Here is a 19,793-nt window from a genome sequence, read left to right as displayed (position 1 = left end):
AAGGTAAAACAATGCCGAGGAACGACTAGCGAGATATTACAAAATTTCATAAAAATCCACAGACACGTTCGATGTAATTTAGAGTGGAACTGCCCAAAGAAATATTTTGTAATATCATTAAAGCTAAAAGTGATAAATACAATTATGAACACAATTATAATAAATGCAGTTTAAGAAATTTATGTGTTACAAACCTTCCATTAGCGAGCTGCTTCTGTAATGTTTCAATTTTATTGTTCCTTAGTATAGTTTTGTTATTGCTTTTACGACGTAGCGATTGTCCTGTACTTAATCTTTTGACCTTAATTTCTTCGTCCATTAGTAGCTGTTCCAAATGTTCTGTAAAGTTAAGAACTAATTTATCTTTAATAACAGATCATTTTCTTATTCTGTAATAGAGAAGGAGAAGAGGAGAAAATACGTAATAGTATACAAATATTTTATATAAACAAAATACAATTACCCAAAAATTTCCATACGTTCTTTTTCCCTTTTCCTAACTTTGACGAAACAATATTATTATAGGATTCTGATATATTGTTTGTTCTTATTGGACAATCGTGTACTGAAACTTTTTTCATTTTTGGTAGCCACGTAGTTTGTAAATACTTAATAAAAGTTTCTATTGCTGGATATTCAGGAATTATTGAAGCAGATTCATTACGAATTTCAGAGAATCCTTTTTCAAAAAGGTCTTCAGGAGTCAAGGCTAAAGTCATTGCCATGGACAATACTTTGGTTGGCGCATCTGCAAGACCTAAATAGCGCCATTTTCGTAATAAAGCCTTTATCACGAAAAATTGAATTAAGATTATATCTTCTATGAGAGGTATATACAGGGTGGTCCACCTAAGTAAGGCCACCTAAATATCTCCTCTAATTGTGGGGTTACAAAAAATATTTTGTATGCTATTTGAATGGTTTTAAAAAACCATTCTATTGCAAAAAAAATTTTTTTCTAGGGTAATTTTTTTCGGAGTTTACAAGGTTATCGATGTTTTTTTGCGTATAATTGTATAATTTTTTTTGTTGCATCGTGTAGCTGATGTAAAAATACGTTCAGTTATGTACATTACATGACCTTGAAATGACCTTTGAGTTCAAAACTTAAACGGAAACGATAAATTGTCTATCGAAACTTTAGAGACGAAGACGTCGTTCGGGAATCTGTAATTCAGGCGATTTTCAAATCGCATAGTAAACATTTGTATTTACACTCTGTTGTATTTACAGATTCCCGAACGACGTCTTCGTCTCTAAAGTTTCGATAGACAATTTATCGTTTCCGTTTAATTTTTGAACTCAAAGGTCATTTCAAGGTCATGTAATGTACATAACTGAACGTATTTTTACATCAGCTACACGATGCAATAAAAAAAATTATACAATTATACGCAAAAAAACATCGATAACCTTGTAAACTCCGAAAAAAATTACCCTAGAAAAAAAATTTTTTTGCAATAGAATGGTTTTTTCAAACCATTCAAATAGCATACAAAATATTTTTTGTAACCCCACAATTAGAGGAGATATTTAGGTGGCCTTACTTAGGTGGGCCACCCTGTATATTTTCTAGAATATTATTATACAGGGAGGTCCGTTTAAATAAGAAGACCTAAATGTCTCTTCAGGTTATTGCGATGCAAAAAATATTTGTTACGTAATGTGCATATCATCAATGGACCAAATATCTGGCATGAATATTTTTTTCGAAGTTATCAAGGTCATCGATGTTTTTTGATATAAAACTACATTTTTATTTTATTGCATCGGGTAACTGATCGAAAAATACATTCAGATATGTATAATAACATGGCCTTGATCTTCGAAAATTAAAGTTTTACCTTCAGATCAAGCTCAAGGTTATGTTATTATACATATCTGAATGTATTTTTCGATCAGTTACTCGATGCAATAAAATAAAAATGTTGTTATGTATCAAAAAACATGGACGACCTTGATAACTCCGAAAATATGACCTTAGGAAAAAAATATTCTTGCCAGATATTTGGTCTATTGATGATATACACATTACGCAACAAATATTTTTGCATCACAATAGCCAAAAGAGATGGTCCGCGCAAAGGAACGCCAATTTTCGAGGATCAAGGTCATGTCATTATACATATCTGAATGTATTTTTCCATCAGTTACTAGATGCAATAAAATAAAAATGTAGTTATGTATCAAAAAACATCGATGACCTTGACAACTCCGAAAAAACTGACCCTCGGAGAAAAATATTCGTGCCAAATATTTGATCCATTGACTCCATGCACATTACGTAACAAATATTTTTTGCATCGCAATAACCTGAAGAGACATTTAGGTCTTCTTATTTAAACGGACCTCTCTGTATACAAACCTGGTTATAATGAAACCAGCAGCCTTTTACACAGCTTAATGGAAATTGTTGCTGCAATGTGTTCATTGCTGCAATTTCATAATCTGTCATTGTCATTCTTAAATTCTTATTAAGCATAGGAGATAATTCATTAATTTTGCTCCACAGTGTTGTATACATAGTCTTTGTTAATGTCTCACACAGTACGAAAACAGTAGCAACTCCCTTTTAAAATAAAGCTTTCATAAGTATAAATTGGAATATTGGACAAACATGTATACATATCTCTATACTAGTTGTACAAATGTAATCACTGCACAAGTGCATTAAAATAATATATTTACATAAATTGTTGTACTCACAGTATCCATATACTGAATGTGGATAATATATAACTGTGCTATAGGTGGCCGAGTAGGTAAAACCTTAAAAAATAAAATAACTATGTATATCATGATATAAATATAAATTATTCATACAATATATGTTCCATAGAAAAATACTTTGGACAAGTGTATAGTCTCCTGGAAACAACATTCTGATAAGTACATTTTGTTACGTATCAACGCATAGAGGACATGTGATCGTCAATTTCATTCTTTTAAATGGAATCACATATTTTTTGTTGCATTATTTGATGCAGTTCGCCATTTTTTAGAATGTAGAAATGTAGAATGTAGAATGTAGAATGTAATGTTTTTTAGATGTAGGTCTCGAATGAAAATGGAAAATTAATCACAATTTTACTTAAAATGGTTTAGTATTTTTGCATAAAAGGCAACAAGCTTCGTGGATTGGTTCATTAAACTACATAGCAGTCCGTTTAAAAAATGTATGTCACTTTAATATAAGCTCCACACATTCATCAATAAAGAAACCGAGTAATATACCAGATTGCAGCTTCTTGGAATCACTCCCTTCTTGTCTAAATTACTTTTTTTTATACAAAAGCATATAGTATATGTGTATGGTGCATTTATATGAGAAGCATTGGTTTTTCAATATTGTAAAACGTTTGATGTAGTAGAGACAAATTCAACAAAGACATGTTTATAGAAAAATGCATTATCAACATTTCTCATAAAAGCGAATTGAGCAGAGAGCAATAAATTAATTGTAATTAACTGTAATTTATAATCTAAAATATATCAAAATTATGTTTTACAATGTACTAATAAAACAACATATTGACAATAAATGTTAATTTTGCTCCTACTGCTTCGAACACTATCTATTTTTACATACTTCATAAAATTAAATCACATATACCAATCTGTATGTTACTTACAGAGAAAATACCATCAGCATAAATACATTGAGAGGTATTAAGGGTCTGCAACAGCAATTCAGTGGAAAATAAAATTGCTACTTTACCATCTCCATCGCTTATCATTATTTTATAAATATTTTCCATAAAAGAAGAGGTTCTTAAATATTCGTATAAAGCAGCTAAACAAGGTGGAATGGGAGGGCAACTTTTCTGTCTCTCACGAAGAAGTGTGGCTTTCACACTATTATATGAAAGCACAGATGCAGCGTCAGGATATCTTTCATAAAAGAAAATAAATTACTTAATCCACAATTTATATACACATACATAATTTAAAGACTACATTTTACAGTGCACACTTTTTAATAAATACTAGAAACTAATACTTACTTTCTACAAACATCGTCGAATATTTGCTTTAATGGAAACGCCGTTTCTCGACAAAGCTGAAGCATTTCGTGCTTCATTTTCTCTTGATCAATTGTATGCATTCGTTCCAAATGATTGTGATCGTGTAACAATTTAATACAACCATCACCGACGTCCATTATTGCCCCGCGACACCCCGTAGTACGGCGTGTATTACAGCGAAAAATATTTTTTGTGCGATTGTCTTTATTATACGTATAATTATTATATACGTAAATAAAGCTACCGACGGATTTTCCGGGAAGTTTTTCCATTTTTAAAACAGCACGTAACAGTGAAAGTAGCACAATATAAATGATACAAACCACTATAAGAGAATTGAATAGCAAATGAACATGTATGAAGTTACGAACAGAAGTATCTGAAACAAACGAAAGTTAACGACAAAACAAATGACTGCAGAGACCGTGTGTAAAGCTAGGATTGGTTCATTTATTTATTTATTACTTACTTCACTCATATATATTTTTTTATTCCGAAGTCTTTCACATGCACGAAAATAGAACATTTTCATCTAAATAATATACACCTAATTCTGTTTTTACACGATAGATATGTTCCCGAAGAATACGTATAAAAAAATGTACACGAATTTTCTTCGGGAACGTATCTATCGTGTAAAAACAGAATTAGGTATATACAATTTTGCACTAATAAAGAGTAAATGATAGTAAAGATCTATTACACGACAATTGGGCATTTACGTTCTATATTCCAAACATAAGTGAGCATATAATAACAGAAAAACGAATAAGACTTGTACATTCTGTATGTATCTTTCATGTTTTCACAGATGCAGCATACTATCAGATTTGAATACAATTAAAATCCACAATATATAAATACATATAACAAATACACATATAAATACATATAAAAAGTTTTATAGAAAAATTAGTCAGTAATCAGATCAGAATAAAATATAAATTGAAAAAACTAGTGAAAAATTTTCTATCTAGTAGAAAATTGAGATCGCTATATATGAATATATGTATTTTTTTTTAAATACTGGAGTTGTTAAGTTCAATAAGTATTAGCTCAGAAGCTATGAATTTTGTTTGAAATGCCTATATACTCAAAATAGTGTGCCGTGTAGTGAAACTATAACATAAAGGTGTCACAAAAGCTAGGATAAGTTGCATTTAACAACACACTTTAAAATGACATGCAACATACAGTATTCTAGAACGAGGATATATTATAGATACATTGATGGAAAATATAATGATGAAAATTTTTTTCTCAATACACAGAGGCAGAGAATTTTATTTTCAGTATCTCAATAACAGGTTCTCAAATCCTTGGTAGTCCTCAGAGAATTTTATTTGACACAGATTGCACCTGTAAAATATAATTAAAGAAATCACAAAGTATCATGTTCATTGCATTTGAACTAACTATTTACAGATAGAATTTACTTATCTCAAATATTTTAGTCAGATTTTAGCATCCAATTGGTATATATTCGGACTCCACCATAAATGTACAGAGTATACCGCTTGAAATTAGATTGATATTCTTAAATGCCTCCAAAATTACGCATATATATATATTCATTACACCATGAAGCATTCTGTACGAATGTCGAATCTTTTCAAAAGCGGCTCTTAGACCAAATATTATTACCATTTTGTACTTAAACAATGCAAGTTAAAAGTTCAAGAAACCATAGCTTTAGAAAATAAAATTATGTAACGACGTGTGATACTATTACACTGTGACAGGAGATGTTATGCCATATTACTTATTAACTGATAGATCCGTATAGGTAAGTATAAATAATAAACTTACGAGAGCAAAAATGATAAGTATTGATAAAAATGTATTCACAAAATGCTTAACAGCAATACAGAGTACGCTAATAAATGAAATAGCGTTAGAGATAGATATGTCGTAGATTTAAGCGTTTATTAGGTTAAGCATTTGCCGTTAGAAGTTGCCGGAGTCGGTTGCCGAGTGCTCGCGCGTGTATTTACATTGTAGCGCGGCCGAGACGTATGATCGGCCGCGACAGTTGGGATCGGTTTCCATTACGCGCGGCCGAAACGTTTGAGCGGCCGCGACAAACAAAATCGGCTTCCTTGTAATGCCTACACGTGGACGGAGTCACTCTGCGGAGTGGGGAAAAATGGGAGGCAAAGCCCTCGATGGCCCGAGATGGGGCGGCATATTTTGTTTAGCTCTCGAGGAATCAAGAGTGTCTCCGCAGAGTGAACCTGTCAGAGTAGCTCGACAACTCGAACTCGACAAAATGAAGCGCGCGAACGCGAGGACGCGACACAATGCTCATGAAACGACAGATATATAAAATAGATATACGGATTGGCGAATCAGGAGGATGTGTAATCACTAATAAATTAAAAATTAATATCACCATGTTTTATTCTTGATTTTCGTCTCGTACTGTCTTGAAGAATCGCCCATTAAATTGTCTCCAACATGTTGCCGATATATATGTATGTCTTGGACTAGATCGGACCACCGCTTTTCTCGTAAACAGTAAGTATTCCACAAAAGTGGCGGAAGAAATACTGCAGCATATCTTAGTGGCAACATAATGACCTAAAACAATTTTTCAAGAATTAATACATGTAACTATTATTTTATGTACATAAGTAAAGTTCAATATAAAAATATAATTATTGTAACATATATAACAAATACACTGGACTAGCTCTGAAAAAAAGATAAGTAAAATGTAAAGAAATACCTGAAACATGAAAGCATCTTTTACTATTAATGTTGTAAATAACATTAAATGACTTAAGGATTTCTGAAATAAATTAGGTAATACACCTTGTACTTACAAGTTTATTAATATCAATGGTTCTATCGTGATAGGTAGCGTCAAGAATCACTGTGTTTAAATCAAGAACACATAAAATATATTACAATTTAAAAATTCAATATTTTTTTGCTTATGCTTTTTCAAAGAGTTGTCGTTACATTTTAAATAAAAGACATAATTAAGGATCATTTGTCATATAAAAAAATTATTATTATTTCACTAATGTATATACACATTTGGTCAAATTATTACACCTTGTTAGAATGCTTAATCCCTTGCGGTCCACACAGTTCCATCTCATATAGTTTTAGAACTTGCTATAATATCATACAATTTAGCTTTAATCCAGATAAAATAAGTATATTAGCAATATATTTAGAACAGTGAAAACTAGAATTGCTTTCATATAATATTTAATTATGGGATTTATGTAATATGTAATTATGGTATTTATATAATATGTAATTATGGTATTATTCATGAATGGAATATGAATATGTAAAATACGCGAGCAGTTGTGCAAAAATAACATTTCTAGACTAAGTCGACGTAAATAGGACCGCAACAGGTCAATATACGCATTTTTAAGAGCAACTTAATATTCGTGTACGTAATCTTGTTTGCCAATCACTATATCATCAGTAAAAAGAAAATAAAATAAGCCACATAGTATCTGGTTTATTCTATCCGTACCTTTTTGATAGATAGAAATACTTACCTTACTTAATCTGATCAAATTCTAGCTCCCAAATTATGTATTCTCAATCCTTTTGAATCTGCTGCAACATAAATATTTTTTCAACTATTTACAGCTTCTTCATGTTCTTCACTATTTACATGCGTATATTACGATCATTTAACAAATATAGTACTTAACATAACACTTGTGACACAGATTGTACACAAAATAAATTACTTAAAACCGTAGCATTTTCTCACATTTTTATCAACTATTCATAATTTAAGCACATCTTACACAGTCACCTATAAAATTAAAATCACTGACAAATTTTGATACTTTAGACACATTCTGCATAGAAGGTATATAATCATAGACTATGTAATCACACAGCACAACACAAGATGATAAACAACAGTTTGAATTCATTCTGTGCGCAATCTATCGTGAGTACAATTTTACATGTGCGTAACTCAGCGTGTGCGTCTTAACCATGTGGGCAATCCTTGCGTGTGCGAAAACCCACTGTGTCCAATGTTACTGTGTCCAAAAAAACCGTGTGTCCAATAATACCGTGTCCAAAAGAACCGTGTGCCATGCCGTCGTGCGCAATCGTCTGTGCGCAAAAGAGCCATCCCCGACGGGGTATCGGGCCGCAACCAATCCATTCTCGAATGTGTGTGCGTCAGGCCCGCCGCAAGCTCGGTTAGTTTTACCCGAAGGTACGGACCTGGTGCCGGCTTCGGGCCTAACCAGCTGTTAGCAGGCGGTGTCCTCGGACTGGCCAAGCTTCGAATTACCGGTCAGCGACGCTGCTGCTTTGGGTACTCTCAGGACCCGTCTTGAAACACGGACCAAGGAGTCTAACATGTGCGCGAGTCATTGGGACATGTAAACCTAAAGGCGCAATGAAAGTGAAGGTCGTACCTTTGCGTCGACCAAGGGAGGTTGGGCCGCGTTACGATGCGGCCTCGCACTCCCGGGGTGTCTCGTTCTCATTGCGAGGAGAGGCGCACCCAGAGCGTACACGTTGGGACCCGAAAGATGGTGAACTATGCCTGGTCAGGACGAAGTCAGGGGAAACCCTGATGGAGGTCCGTAGCGATTCTGACGTGCAAATCGATCGTCGGAACTGGGTATAGGGGCGAAAGACTAATCGAACCATCTAGTAGCTGGTTCCCTCCGAAGTTTCCCTCAGGATAGCTGGCACTCGCTCGTTCTCTTTGGTGAACGTGTGCGAGTCTCATCTGGTAAAGCGAATGATTAGAGGCCTTGGGGCCGAAACGACCTCAACCTATTCTCAAACCTTAAATGGGTGAGATCTCTGGCTTGCTTGGATCAATGAAGCCACGAGATATTATTTGGATCAGAGTGCCAAGTGGGCCAATTTTGGTAAGCAGAACTGGCGCTGTGGGATGAACCAAACGCAGAGTTAAGGCGCCTAAGTCGACGCTTATGGGATACCATGAAAGGCGTTGGTTGCTTAAGACAGCAGGACGGTGGCCATGGAAGTCGGAATCCGCTAAGGAGTGTGTAACAACTCACCTGCCGAAGCAACTAGCCCTGAAAATGGATGGCGCTGAAGCGTCGCGCCTATACTCCGCCGTCAGCGGCAAGTGGGGTTGGACGTTTGCGCTGTTGCGTAAACGTCCTCCATGAAGCTCTGACGAGTAGGAGGGTCGCGGCGGTGTGCGCAGAAGGGTCTGGGCGTGAGCCTGCCTGGAGCCGCCGTCGGTGCAGATCTTGGTGGTAGTAGCAAATACTCCAGCGAGGCCCTGGAGGACTGACGTGGAGAAGGGTTTCGTGTGAACAGCCGTTGCACACGAGTCAGTCGATCCTAAGCCCTAAGAGAAATCCTATGTAGATGAGGTGTCCTAAGAGCAAATGTACAAACATAAAACACACACCCATCGGCCGAAAGGGAATCCGGTTTCTATTCCGGAACCCGGCAGCGGAACCGCATACCATTCGGGCCCTCGTAAGAGTGTTCGTCGGGGTAACCCAAAATGACCTGGAGACGCCGTCGGGAGATCCGGGGAGAGTTTTCTTTTCTGTATAAGCGTTCGAGTTCCCTGGAAACCTCTAGCAGGGAGATAGGGTTTGGAACGCGAAGAGCACCGCAGTTGCGGCGGTGTCCGGATCTTCCCCTCGGACCTTGAAAATCCAGGAGAGGGCCACGTGGAGGTGTCGCGCCGGTTCGTACCCATATCCGCAGCAGGTCTCCAAGGTAAAGAGCCTCTAGTCGATAGATTAATGTAGGTAAGGGAAGTCGGCAAATTCGATCCGTAACTTCGGAATAAGGATTGGCTCTGAGGAGCGGGGCGTGTCGGGCTTGGTCGGGAAGCGGGTCTGGCTGACGTGCCGGGCCTGGGCGAGGTGAACACATTGATGGGAATCCGAGCTCGGTCCCGTGCCTTGGCCTCCCGCGGATCTTCCTTGCTGCGAGGCTTCCGTCTTGAACGGTCGTCCTCTTCGGCCGCCATTCAACGCTCAGCTCAGAACTGGCACGGACTAGGGGAATCCGACTGTCTAATTAAAACAAAGCATTGCGATGGCCCCCACGGGTGTTGACGCAATGTGATTTCTGCCCAGTGCTCTGAATGTCAACGTGAAGAAATTCAAAAAAGCGCGGGTAAACGGCGGGCGTAACTATGACTCTCTTAACTATGACTCTCTATGGCTCTCGCTTTTGAGAGCCATAGTTGCATGGGACGGTGATGCGCAAAATAGACCTCCTAGTAGGTCCATTAGCCTCTCCCGTTCAAGCCTTCCCCACCTCCTCGTGGTGCCCGCTGGTATTTAAGCTAACGGGGTTCAGGCGATTCAGGCACCTGGGCTGACCACCCGGGTGCTGAGGTGATACCGGCCAGCAATGACAGTGGAGAAACCTCGGATGGGGGAACCGCATCTGGCTCCGCGCGTTCCCTCAGGCCAAGACGGCCTCGACAGGGAGCCACTGGTGACAACCTGGCTACATCCCCGGTTATGATTTTGGTTTTGACCCCCTTCCAAGCACGTTCCTGCAAAGTGTGCGCCCAAGGTGGAAGGGGAAATATATACTTCCTACGGCTAGCCGATGAGCTCCGTCACTATGAAGAGGCGCACCAGCGGAGCTCTCTAACATTCCGCTGTCGAGATTGCAACGAGGAATTTGACAGGCGACACGCCGCGGATTGCCATCGGCCCAGATGCCCAGGTGTTCCGCCTGCTGAAGAGGGTCAGCAGTGCGCGCACTGCAAACTAAGATTCTCCACACGAATAGGAATGAGTCAACACTTAAGGCATCGCCATCCAGCCGCGAGTAACGAAGCGCGAAGGCTCGCAGCTGAAGTCCCGACAAGCTCGTATAATGCTCGGTCAAATAAAATCGGGACGGCCGAAGAAGAGCACATGCTGGCTGAACTGGAGGAAAAATTCAAGCACAAAAGATTCATAGCCAAGGCCATATCGGAAGTTTTAACATCTAAAACTACAAAACAAATCCGGGACAAAAGGACCGACATTCGCCGCAAGATGGAAAGACAGCGGATCCGTCTTGCGACCCAGCACACTAGTCCAATACCAGCCGAAGACGTAGATGCTCAAGATGGCAGCGAATCAGACAATGAAGAGTGGGCTGACCCTGCTGACCGTCCCCCTACTCCATCACCCGCTAATGAGGCCTTGGCGGGCGAGCGGGACGACTCCCCTGCTACAGCGGAAGAAAATGGCGATTTTGATAGATGGACACAAAGTGTCATTGACGAGGCCTTAGCGGGTGAAATTGACGAGGGCTGCTCACAGGAAGATAGTGAATTCCGGACCCAGATAGACGATCTCCTGCGTGCTGCAAGGACAACACTTGCGAATATAACACAAGTCGATATCGATAAAACTTACGACCTTATGATCTCGTCCCTACCGGCAGGTAACCGGAAACGAGGACGTGCGAAGCGGCGAGGAAAAGGGAAGAGGGCTTACCGGCGATACCTCTTCGCTAAAACCCAGGATCTATACCATAAGAATCCAGGCCTTCTCGCAAAATTTGTGCGTAATGGTACTGACCACTGGGTTCAAGGGGAACTCCCCCTACAAGTCGAAGACATCAAACAGATGTACGAGAACTTTTGGAATACGAAGCCGGTCGTAGAGATGCCTGACCTGGGCTAGGCGGAAAGAAATCTATCCCTTAGTGACCTCATTGCGCCGATCTCGAACCGGGACGTGAGAGGCCGGATCGCCAAGACCAAGAAGGGCACTGCCCCTGGACTAGACGGGATTAAGAAAGATCAGCTGCTTTCCAGAAGGACAGTTGTATCTCTCCGGAAGCTCTTTAACCTATTATTGATAACGGGATTACAGCCTTCTTCCTGGAAGAAGAACCGTACCATATTGATCCCTAAGGAGGGCAAAGATAGCAGCCTTTGCGAGAACTATCGTCCCCTTACCATTAGCTCGCTACTAAGTCGAATATATTGGGGGATAATTGACACTAGACTTAGGACACAAATACGATGCACCCCTCGTCAGAAGGGATTTACATCAGAGATGGGATGCTACAACAATGTGCACATCTTGTCCGAATTACTTGCGCACAGCAAGGTGCAGGGAGGCCTGGTGGCAGTGCAATTGGATGTTGCGAAAGCGTTTGATACAATACCCCATGACATCCTGGGACCTGCACTACATCGGAAAGGGGCCACCCGAGCATGTGGTACGGCTCGTTTGCCAAGCCTATCAGGATGTGCACACCAGCATACACTACGGTGGGTCGACTATCCCAATTTGTCTCCAGCGGGGGGTCAAACAGGGAGACCCTTGTCCCCTCTGCTCTTTAATCTAGCCCTCGAGCCACTCCTCCTCACGCTGGAGAAACAGGCCGGATATATGATTAACGAGGAACAAAATATATCCTGTCTGGCCTTTGCTGACGACCTAATTTTAGTTGCTAGTGACGTGCCACAGGCCAGGAACCTTTTATCCTTAACGGAATCCTACTTAGCTGCCTTGGGAATGAGAATTTCGGCACCCAAATGTACAGCATTTCAAATCGTGCCGATGAAGGGTTCGTTCTATTTAAAAGACCCGGAGTTGCGTTTTCAAGGAGGAGAATGCATCCCATTTGCAAATGCGGAAACGCGAATAAGATACTTGGGCATATCTTTCACTCCGTGGTCGGGAATAGTCCTCGATGATCTCCGCGACGAGGTAAAGAAAGCCGTCAATAGGGTTAAGAGATTGGCCCTGAAACCACACCAGAAAATTAACCTGCTCTCCACTTATCTGGTCCCCCATTATGCGTTAGCTCCAGTTTAAAGGCCGGGTTGCTATTTCTGAACAACCCCGACCCAGCTATCCAATGTCTCGCAAGGGCAACCGGTCTAGAAAATAAACTAAAAAACCAGGCCAAAGCATCGCGAATTAACTGGCCGATTGCCTCGCCCCAACTGGTCGACAAATGGAAAGCAGAAGCGAAAGAGCGAGAATTAAACCATTGGGGGGAGTGAACCGCTCAAGGGAAGGCTCTGCACAATTTTAAAGACGATGGAATTGGGAATGCCTGGCTCAATAATCCAACCCTACTAAAACCATCACGATATCTAACAGCTCTGCAGCTCCGAACAGACACCGCAGGGAACAGGGTTGTGATGAATCGGGCCACCCCTCTTATGGATACGAGCTGTCGGAAATGCCGAGCTGTCCCCGAGACGCTCGCGCACATCCTGGGCCACTGCACCATAACAAAGGCAGACCGTATCCGCCGCCATGATGAGATAATCGACCTTGTCATGTCTGAAATTCCCAAAAGGACCAGGATGCAGTGGTGCTAAAGGAGCCAAAAATTAAGCTAAACGGGGTAAATCTTAAACCGGATCTGGTAGTAAAGAGCCAGAGAAGGGTTTTTGGAAAGTTGGGCTGTTCGTTTTTTCAAAGAAATTATGCGCGCGTTTGTGTCGAATAGAGTTTATTTTAAACTTAACAAATGCCCTGTCACCGGCCGAACTAACTTTGGGTGACTAGTTACTTTGGATACAATGAATTGTAGCAGTGGTACGGTATGGCGCGATTACTGACTCGAATGGTAGTGGTCTGAGTCTGAAGTTGACTTTTTCGGATGCCGACTTTGCTGATTCTGCCGCTCTGCTCCGAGGCCCGCTTACTCGTCACCTCGGTGGTGACGCGATTTTTTGGCCATGGGCCCGTTTTCGGGGGAAGAAGCATCCCCATTCGTTGATTTGACTTGAGGGCGGAGGTTCTTCTGAAACAGCCCTCACCGGTGGAGGAGGAAGTCCCCACCTCAAGTCAATAAGGGAGAGTTCCCAAAATGCGCGATTTATGGGACCCCGGAGCAGCGCGACGAAGGCCTAAGTGGCCCATGTACGCCGTGCTAGCCAAGTGGCTAGCAGCTAATTTATTGCCCCTTGGCCGAGGTCCGGTGACGAAGACCAAGGGCTGGAAAAAATGTGCGTTTACTGTCTCTGGTTTTCGTCCGTTTGACGAAACCCAGAGACACGGTTATTGGGGTTGTAGCGCAACCCGAGCGTGCCTCGCGTCGTGCGGAAGAGGATTTACGACCCCTTGTCTGCCGCGTGTAGTGGGCCATAAGGCCCGCTGTGTCCGAATCCGGAACCCTCAAGTACCTCGCGGACGGTACACGGTATGAGGGTCGCACGGATTGACTTATGGCCACTTTTCCAATGCCATCAGCTCGAATCCTCAAGCGCCTCGCGTGCGGCAACTCAAGGATTAGCATTCTTCGTGATTAGTCGAAGGACGGACAAAAATCGGAAAAGGGCTTTGGTCACGCATGTGTATTTTTTGGGCGAAAGAGCATGCTCCGTGCAGCTGTAACATCCTCGCTTGCGTTACGGCCGGAAATGCGAGGATTCACGGTACTTTTGTCTGCGAGGGATCGAACATGCTCCCCCCGTTGAATGGCACTGTCATTCAATAGCGAAAGTATGCGCGATTTGAAATTATAATGGCAGGAACGGAATTGCCCGGTAAAATAAGCGCGAAGTAATCGAAACATAATATACTAGGACTATATATAGATATATACATATAAAAGAAAGAACACACACAAAAAAATAAACATAATGAAGTCAACGCGAATATGACTATATCGATAGTAACAAAAAATATACCTTACGCAAATTAACTATATAAAGAATAGAACGCGATAAGGTGACAGAATTAGGTCTCGATGGGAAGAGGCGCGAGTTTCTTAACATTACGTTTGCACAAGCCGTTTACTGTCTTAACGGTAACTGCGCGAATGATGTCATCTTGGCCCGGATGAACTTCCACGATGCGTCCGAGACTCCAATGGGATGGTGGAAGGTGATCGTCCTTCAAGATGACGATGGTTCCCTTGTTCATCTCGTGGGATCCTTTGGTCCATTTTGCGCGTACATTCAGGTGGTTTATGTATTCTTTGGACCACCTGATCCAGAAGTCGTGTTTCACCTTCTGGATGTGTTGCCATTTGGACAACCGATTGCTGGAGGTCTCGTTGAAATTGACCTCGGGTAAGCTTGTCATTGCGGAACCAATCAAAAAATGGCCGGGAGTGAGAGCTTGTGGATCGTTGGGATCGGACGAGAGTGGAGTCAACGGGCGGGAATTAAGGATTGCCTCGATTTCCGTTACAAATGTTGCGAATTGCTCGTAGGTGAAAAGTTCATCGCCGACTACGCGTTTCAGATGATGTTTGAATGACTTGACCGCAGCCTCCCAGAGCCCGCCGAAATGTGGCGACAAAGCTGGCATGAAGTGCCACGAGATCTCTTTGTCCTCAAGAAATCGACGAACTCTTTTATCCTCGCGCAGGACTCTGGAGAGCTCGGTCAAGTCATTATTGGCACCGACGAAATTGGTACCATTGTCGGAATATATGTTTTTGCATATTCCGCGGCGCGCGATAAAACGTTTCAATGCAGCGACGAAGGCTTCGGTGGTCATATCGCTAACCACCTCGAGGTGTATGGCCTTAGTGGAGAAACATATAAAAACGGCCACATAGACCTTTATTTTAGCGCGATTACGGAATTTGCGTTCCTTAATAAAAAATGGGCCGCAGTAATCCACCCCGATGTTGGTGAATGGTCGAGTTTCGGTGACTCTGTCTGCTGGTAAATTACCCATTGTGTATCTTGTCGTAGGTGGATTAACGCGGAAACACTTCACGCAATTTCGCAATATTTTGCGTGTTGTTTTTTCCATCGATCGGCCAATATTGTTGTCTGACATTGTACAATGTGGATGTCAGACCCGAATGATGATGTTCGATGTGTGCGTTATGAATGATGAGATTAGTGACGCTATTGTTTTTCGGCAAGAGTATCGGATGTTTCGTTTGGTATGAGAATTTGGAATTTTGGAGACGACCTCCGACGCGTAATATGCCTTTCTCATCGAGAAAGGGACTCAAACAAAGCAATTTGCTTTTGGATGGTAATTCGCTTCCAGTTTTCAGTGCGTGTATTTCCTCCGAAAATGAATGTTGTTGAATTAACGTGAGAATTCTTTCATTTGCGAGGTGTATTTCCTCTACCGAAAGTGGTCCGATACAGCGATTTCTATTTGTAAACCGTAGACAATAGGCGATTACCCTACGCAGACGCTTGATACAGGAAAATCTCTGTAAGATTTCATTGGCGTTTATGACGGACGAAGCAAAACAAGTGACTTTGCGTAATTCGGGAATTTCCTTGGGAGATTCAAAGCGCGATTCTGGCCAAACTGATTCGTCGAGTCCGAGCCAATCCGGACCGAATTGCCAAAAACTATTGTCGATTAATTCCTTGGCCGTGATACCGCGTGACAATAAATCCGCGGGATTATCGGAAGTGCGAACATGTCGCCAATTCTTTATGCGCGTTTTGCCTTGTATTTCCGCGACGCGATTCGCCACGAAAGTTTTCAAGGTGCTAGGTGATTTGGCTAACCAATGCAGAACGATAGTCGAATCGGTCCAGAACGTTGTTTTGGATATGGTGTGCGTGAGTGATTCCCGCACTGAGCAATATAATGTCGCGAGTAGGTTCGCTCCGCAGAGCTCAAGACGAGCTAGACTGATGGTTTTTAACGGCGCGACTCTAGATTTTGCGCAAAGCAGCTGCGTTTTGATTTTTCCGGACTGGTTGATGGTGCGAATGTAAATACTAGCTCCGTAAGCGCGTTCACTAGCATCGCAAAATCCATGTAATTCGATGCTTTTTACGGAGCGTTGCGTTATATGTCTGTTGAATTTGACCTTTTCCAATAATTTGAGATTGTTGCGATAGTTTTGCCACTCGTTTTGTACATTCATGGGCAGCGATTCGTCCCAGTCAATCTTTAATTGCCACAGGCGTTGCATGATAATTTTTGCTGTGACGGTTACTGGACCGAGAAGACCCAAGGGGTCAAATATTTTTGCGATAGTCGACAGAATTGCTCGTTTCGTAGGTGAGTTTGGCGAATTTATGTTGACTGAGTAGTGAATAGTGTCGTTGCGCGGATCCCAGGCTACTCCCAAAGTTTTGACGGTCGCGTCCCCGAAGAATTTTGGGTGTATCTGGTCGTCTGTAAGACCGGATAACAATTGTGGATCATTCGAGACCCACTGACGGATGTTTAGTTCCCCTTTGTTTAACAAAGTGATGATTTGATCGCGTAATTTGATGGCGTCGCGGTATGTGGCGGCACCGGTCAAGAGATCATCCACATAGATGTCCCTTTTAATGACTTCGGATGCCGCTTTATAATTTTGCGATTCATCGTCTGCGAGTTGCTGCAGACATCGTGTGGCTAGATAAGGCGCGGAAGACAGACCAAATGTGACTGTGTTTAGTTGAAAGGTTGAAATTTCGTTTTGCGCGTTTCGCCAAAGAATTCTTTGGTACGGTCTGTCTTCTTCTCGGACGAGAAATTGCCGGTACATTTTCTCGATATCGCCGGTAAGCACAAACGGATGCATTCGGAAGCGTAATAACAGACCGAAGATATCGTCCTGTATTGTAGGACCGGTCAAAAGCGCGTCATTAAGTGACACTCCCGAACTTGATTTTGCCGATCCATCGAATACAACTCGAACCTTTGTGGTTGAGCTGGAGGGTTTGATGACGGCGTGATGCGGTAGGTAGAATCCCTCTGAATTTGCAGGTGATTCTGTTTGAGTTAGATGTCCTAACTCTAGGTATTCGTTTAATACCTTCGCGTATTCCGCCTGCAATTCCGGATTGGTAACGAATCGCCTTTCGAGGGAATAAAATCGTTTCAATGCGCGCGTATAAGTTTCGCCTAGAATTGCCTTTTTCTCGTTAAAAGGGAGAGCGACGACATATCTCCCTGTTGCGGTACGTGAAACAGTGCGTTTAAAATGGGATTCACAGGCTTCCTCCTCCGGTGTGAGGTGAGAATGCTGTGGCCCTTCCTCGACTTCCCAAAATTTCTTTAGATCGAACTCGGCGTTGTTAAACAAGGTTGTGCGCGAATTTTTTCGGGAAGTGGTTGGTGCACTCCCCCCGATGATCCAACCAAACTGTGATTTTTGTAAAACTAGGTCAGAATCATTCCGAGTAGATAAATTAATTTGACCGATGCTGAAGCACGAGAGTGTCGGTCCCGTACCGATCAGCATGTCGACTGGTGCCGGTTTGTGGAAGTGAAGATCTGCCAATTTTATATTGTGTGGTATTTGTACCCTTGTGCGATCGATTTGACAATCGGGCAATTGGCCCGCGATTCGTGGTATCACAAAGAATTCCAATGTGCGGTTGAAGTTATTTTGTCTCGAAGCTATCTTCGCCTTGACAAGCCGATTCGTTACCGTGTTTAACTCATTTAGCGCCTCGATCGTTACACTTTGTTCGCGCGTTGGTAATCTTAATTTTTTGACCAAACTTTCGGTGATAAAATTCGCGTTTGAACGGGTATCTAGCAAAGTTCTGCACTCGACAGGGTTTTTGTCTAGATCCATTGCGTTTACTATGGCTGTAGCCATTAAACCGTGAGTTGATCCGTCTGTAATTAGTGAGGTGATCTGATTATTTAATTGGTGTGTAACGTCGAAGCGCGTAGTAAGTCAGGATTCGTTGGTCTGTGTGGTTTCTGCGTTTGTTTCGGGATTTGACCGTTCGTGTTTACGCTCCCGATGCAGTCGCGTATTGTGCGGCGCGTTGCATTTTTTGCACCTGCCCCCGTAGCAGGTATCATGCGAATGACCCGGTTTCAGGCAATTTAGGCATAGCTTAGCCTTGCGTGCTAGTTCGATGCGTTTTTCAACCGATCCGTCTAAAAATGTTTTGCATTGGAAAGCCGCGTGATTTCCCGTCTTGCAGATATCACATGATGGTGATCGCTGCTCGGTTACGAAAACTTGCCGACGATTCGACATTGGCGACGACGGTGGAGACGGACGTTTATTGTGCCAGCGGTTATTGGCCTTGGCGCGATTATTATATTGCGGTTTAATGGGTGAGGAATATTGCGTCGGATTTATGTTCGATACTGATTCATAATCCTTACACTGATGCGATGACATGTGTAAAAATTTGAAAATGTCGTTAATTTTGGGCATTTGGGTATCGGCTAACGTGCGTTCCCACGTTTTCCTGGTATCCTTGCCCATGCGCGAAATGACGATGCTCGTAAGGAGATCGTTTGCAATATCCTCCCAACTTCGACCTAAGGCTTGTAGCGATCTTATGTGTAATTGCATGTAATTCACTAGATCTCGGATCGCCTCGGACGACTCGTTTGGCATCGCTGGTGTATCGCGTAAAAGTGCCGCGTGTCGAAGAACCAAAGCGCGTTTGTTGTCATATATTTCATTAAGATGTTCCCAAGCGGCTGCGTAGTTATCGTCACTAATCGTGAAGGCGCCTATCGCGGTTTCGGCCCTTCCGGATAAAGAAAGCTTCAAGTGTTATATGTCCGCGATTGATCCTTGGGTGATCTTTCGGACTTGTGTTGTTTTTGCACTGCGAGGTGCCCGCTAATCAACTACTGCTAAATCGAAGGACCACCTTCCTTGATCGGAAGGAAATGAACTAAGGGTGCAAGTATAGGTTTAAACCAAACTATATTTCGACTATGATGTTGCGAGAAAGCTGCTGGAAGGAGCTAAACCCGTCGAGGCTACAAACTAGATAACTAAGAAACTGTACTGCGCTAGTTTGACTTCCAGAGCGATCTGCTTGGGAGAACGCGCGTCAACAGAAATCTAAACTCCGTTCTCCCCACTATTCTAGTTTTTAACCCTGATTCGGGGGTTTGGTGGGAGGATCTAGGGGCTGGGTGCTTGAAGCAGGCCCAG

At 42.1% G+C, this 19,793-nt stretch overlaps 1 protein-coding gene and 1 long non-coding RNA gene across 4 annotated transcripts; both read right to left on the bottom strand.

Moving 5' to 3' along the window:
* Positions 1-6,353: 6,353 nt before the first annotated feature.
* On the bottom strand, positions 6,354-7,980 carry LOC143363710 (uncharacterized). Of its 3 annotated transcripts, XR_013083893.1 has the most exons (4): positions 7,771-7,980; positions 7,550-7,607; positions 7,086-7,148; positions 6,354-6,605 (listed from the first exon to the last, which is right to left on the bottom strand). It is a non-coding gene; the product is annotated as an uncharacterized LOC143363710 (long non-coding RNA). The 3 variants fall into 3 exon arrangements; XR_013083891.1 differs by lacking the exon at positions 7,771-7,980 and having other exon boundaries at positions 7,550-7,707; XR_013083892.1 differs by lacking the exons at positions 6,354-6,605; positions 7,771-7,980 and adding an exon at positions 6,793-6,900 and having other exon boundaries at positions 7,550-7,707.
* A 5,109-nt stretch (positions 7,981-13,089) lies between these two features.
* LOC143363716 (uncharacterized) lies at positions 13,090-19,241 on the bottom strand. The gene is made up of 4 exons (XM_076804262.1): positions 18,859-19,241; positions 16,379-17,730; positions 14,728-15,618; positions 13,090-13,316 (listed from the first exon to the last, which is right to left on the bottom strand). The coding sequence occupies exons 1-4, from the start codon at positions 19,239-19,241 to the stop codon at positions 13,090-13,092; spliced, it is 2,853 nt and encodes a 950-aa protein (XP_076660377.1).
* Between the last annotated feature and the right edge of the window lie 552 nt (positions 19,242-19,793).

Source organism: Halictus rubicundus, unplaced genomic scaffold (genome assembly GCF_050948215.1).
Source record: "Halictus rubicundus isolate RS-2024b unplaced genomic scaffold, iyHalRubi1_principal scaffold0101, whole genome shotgun sequence".
NCBI lineage: Eukaryota > Metazoa > Arthropoda > Insecta > Hymenoptera > Halictidae > Halictus > Halictus rubicundus.
Note: the sequence above shows the minus strand (reverse complement) of the source record. Positions and strands in the feature narration are given on the sequence as shown.

Bases quoted from the DNA above. Each gene is read 5' to 3' on its own strand.
- LOC143363716 (XM_076804262.1), bottom strand. From the start codon at position 19,241: ATGCCAAACGAGTCGTCCGAGGCGATCCGAGATCTAGTGAATTACATG. The intron at 17,731-18,858 runs GCAAGTTTTCGT...TTCCCTCGAAAG, and splicing joins TCGCCAATGTCGAATCGTCG to GCGATTCGTTACCAATCCGG. The intron at 15,619-16,378 runs GCAAAACGCGCA...ATTTACCAGCAG, and splicing joins TCGCGTCGCGGAAATACAAG to ACAGAGTCACCGAAACTCGA.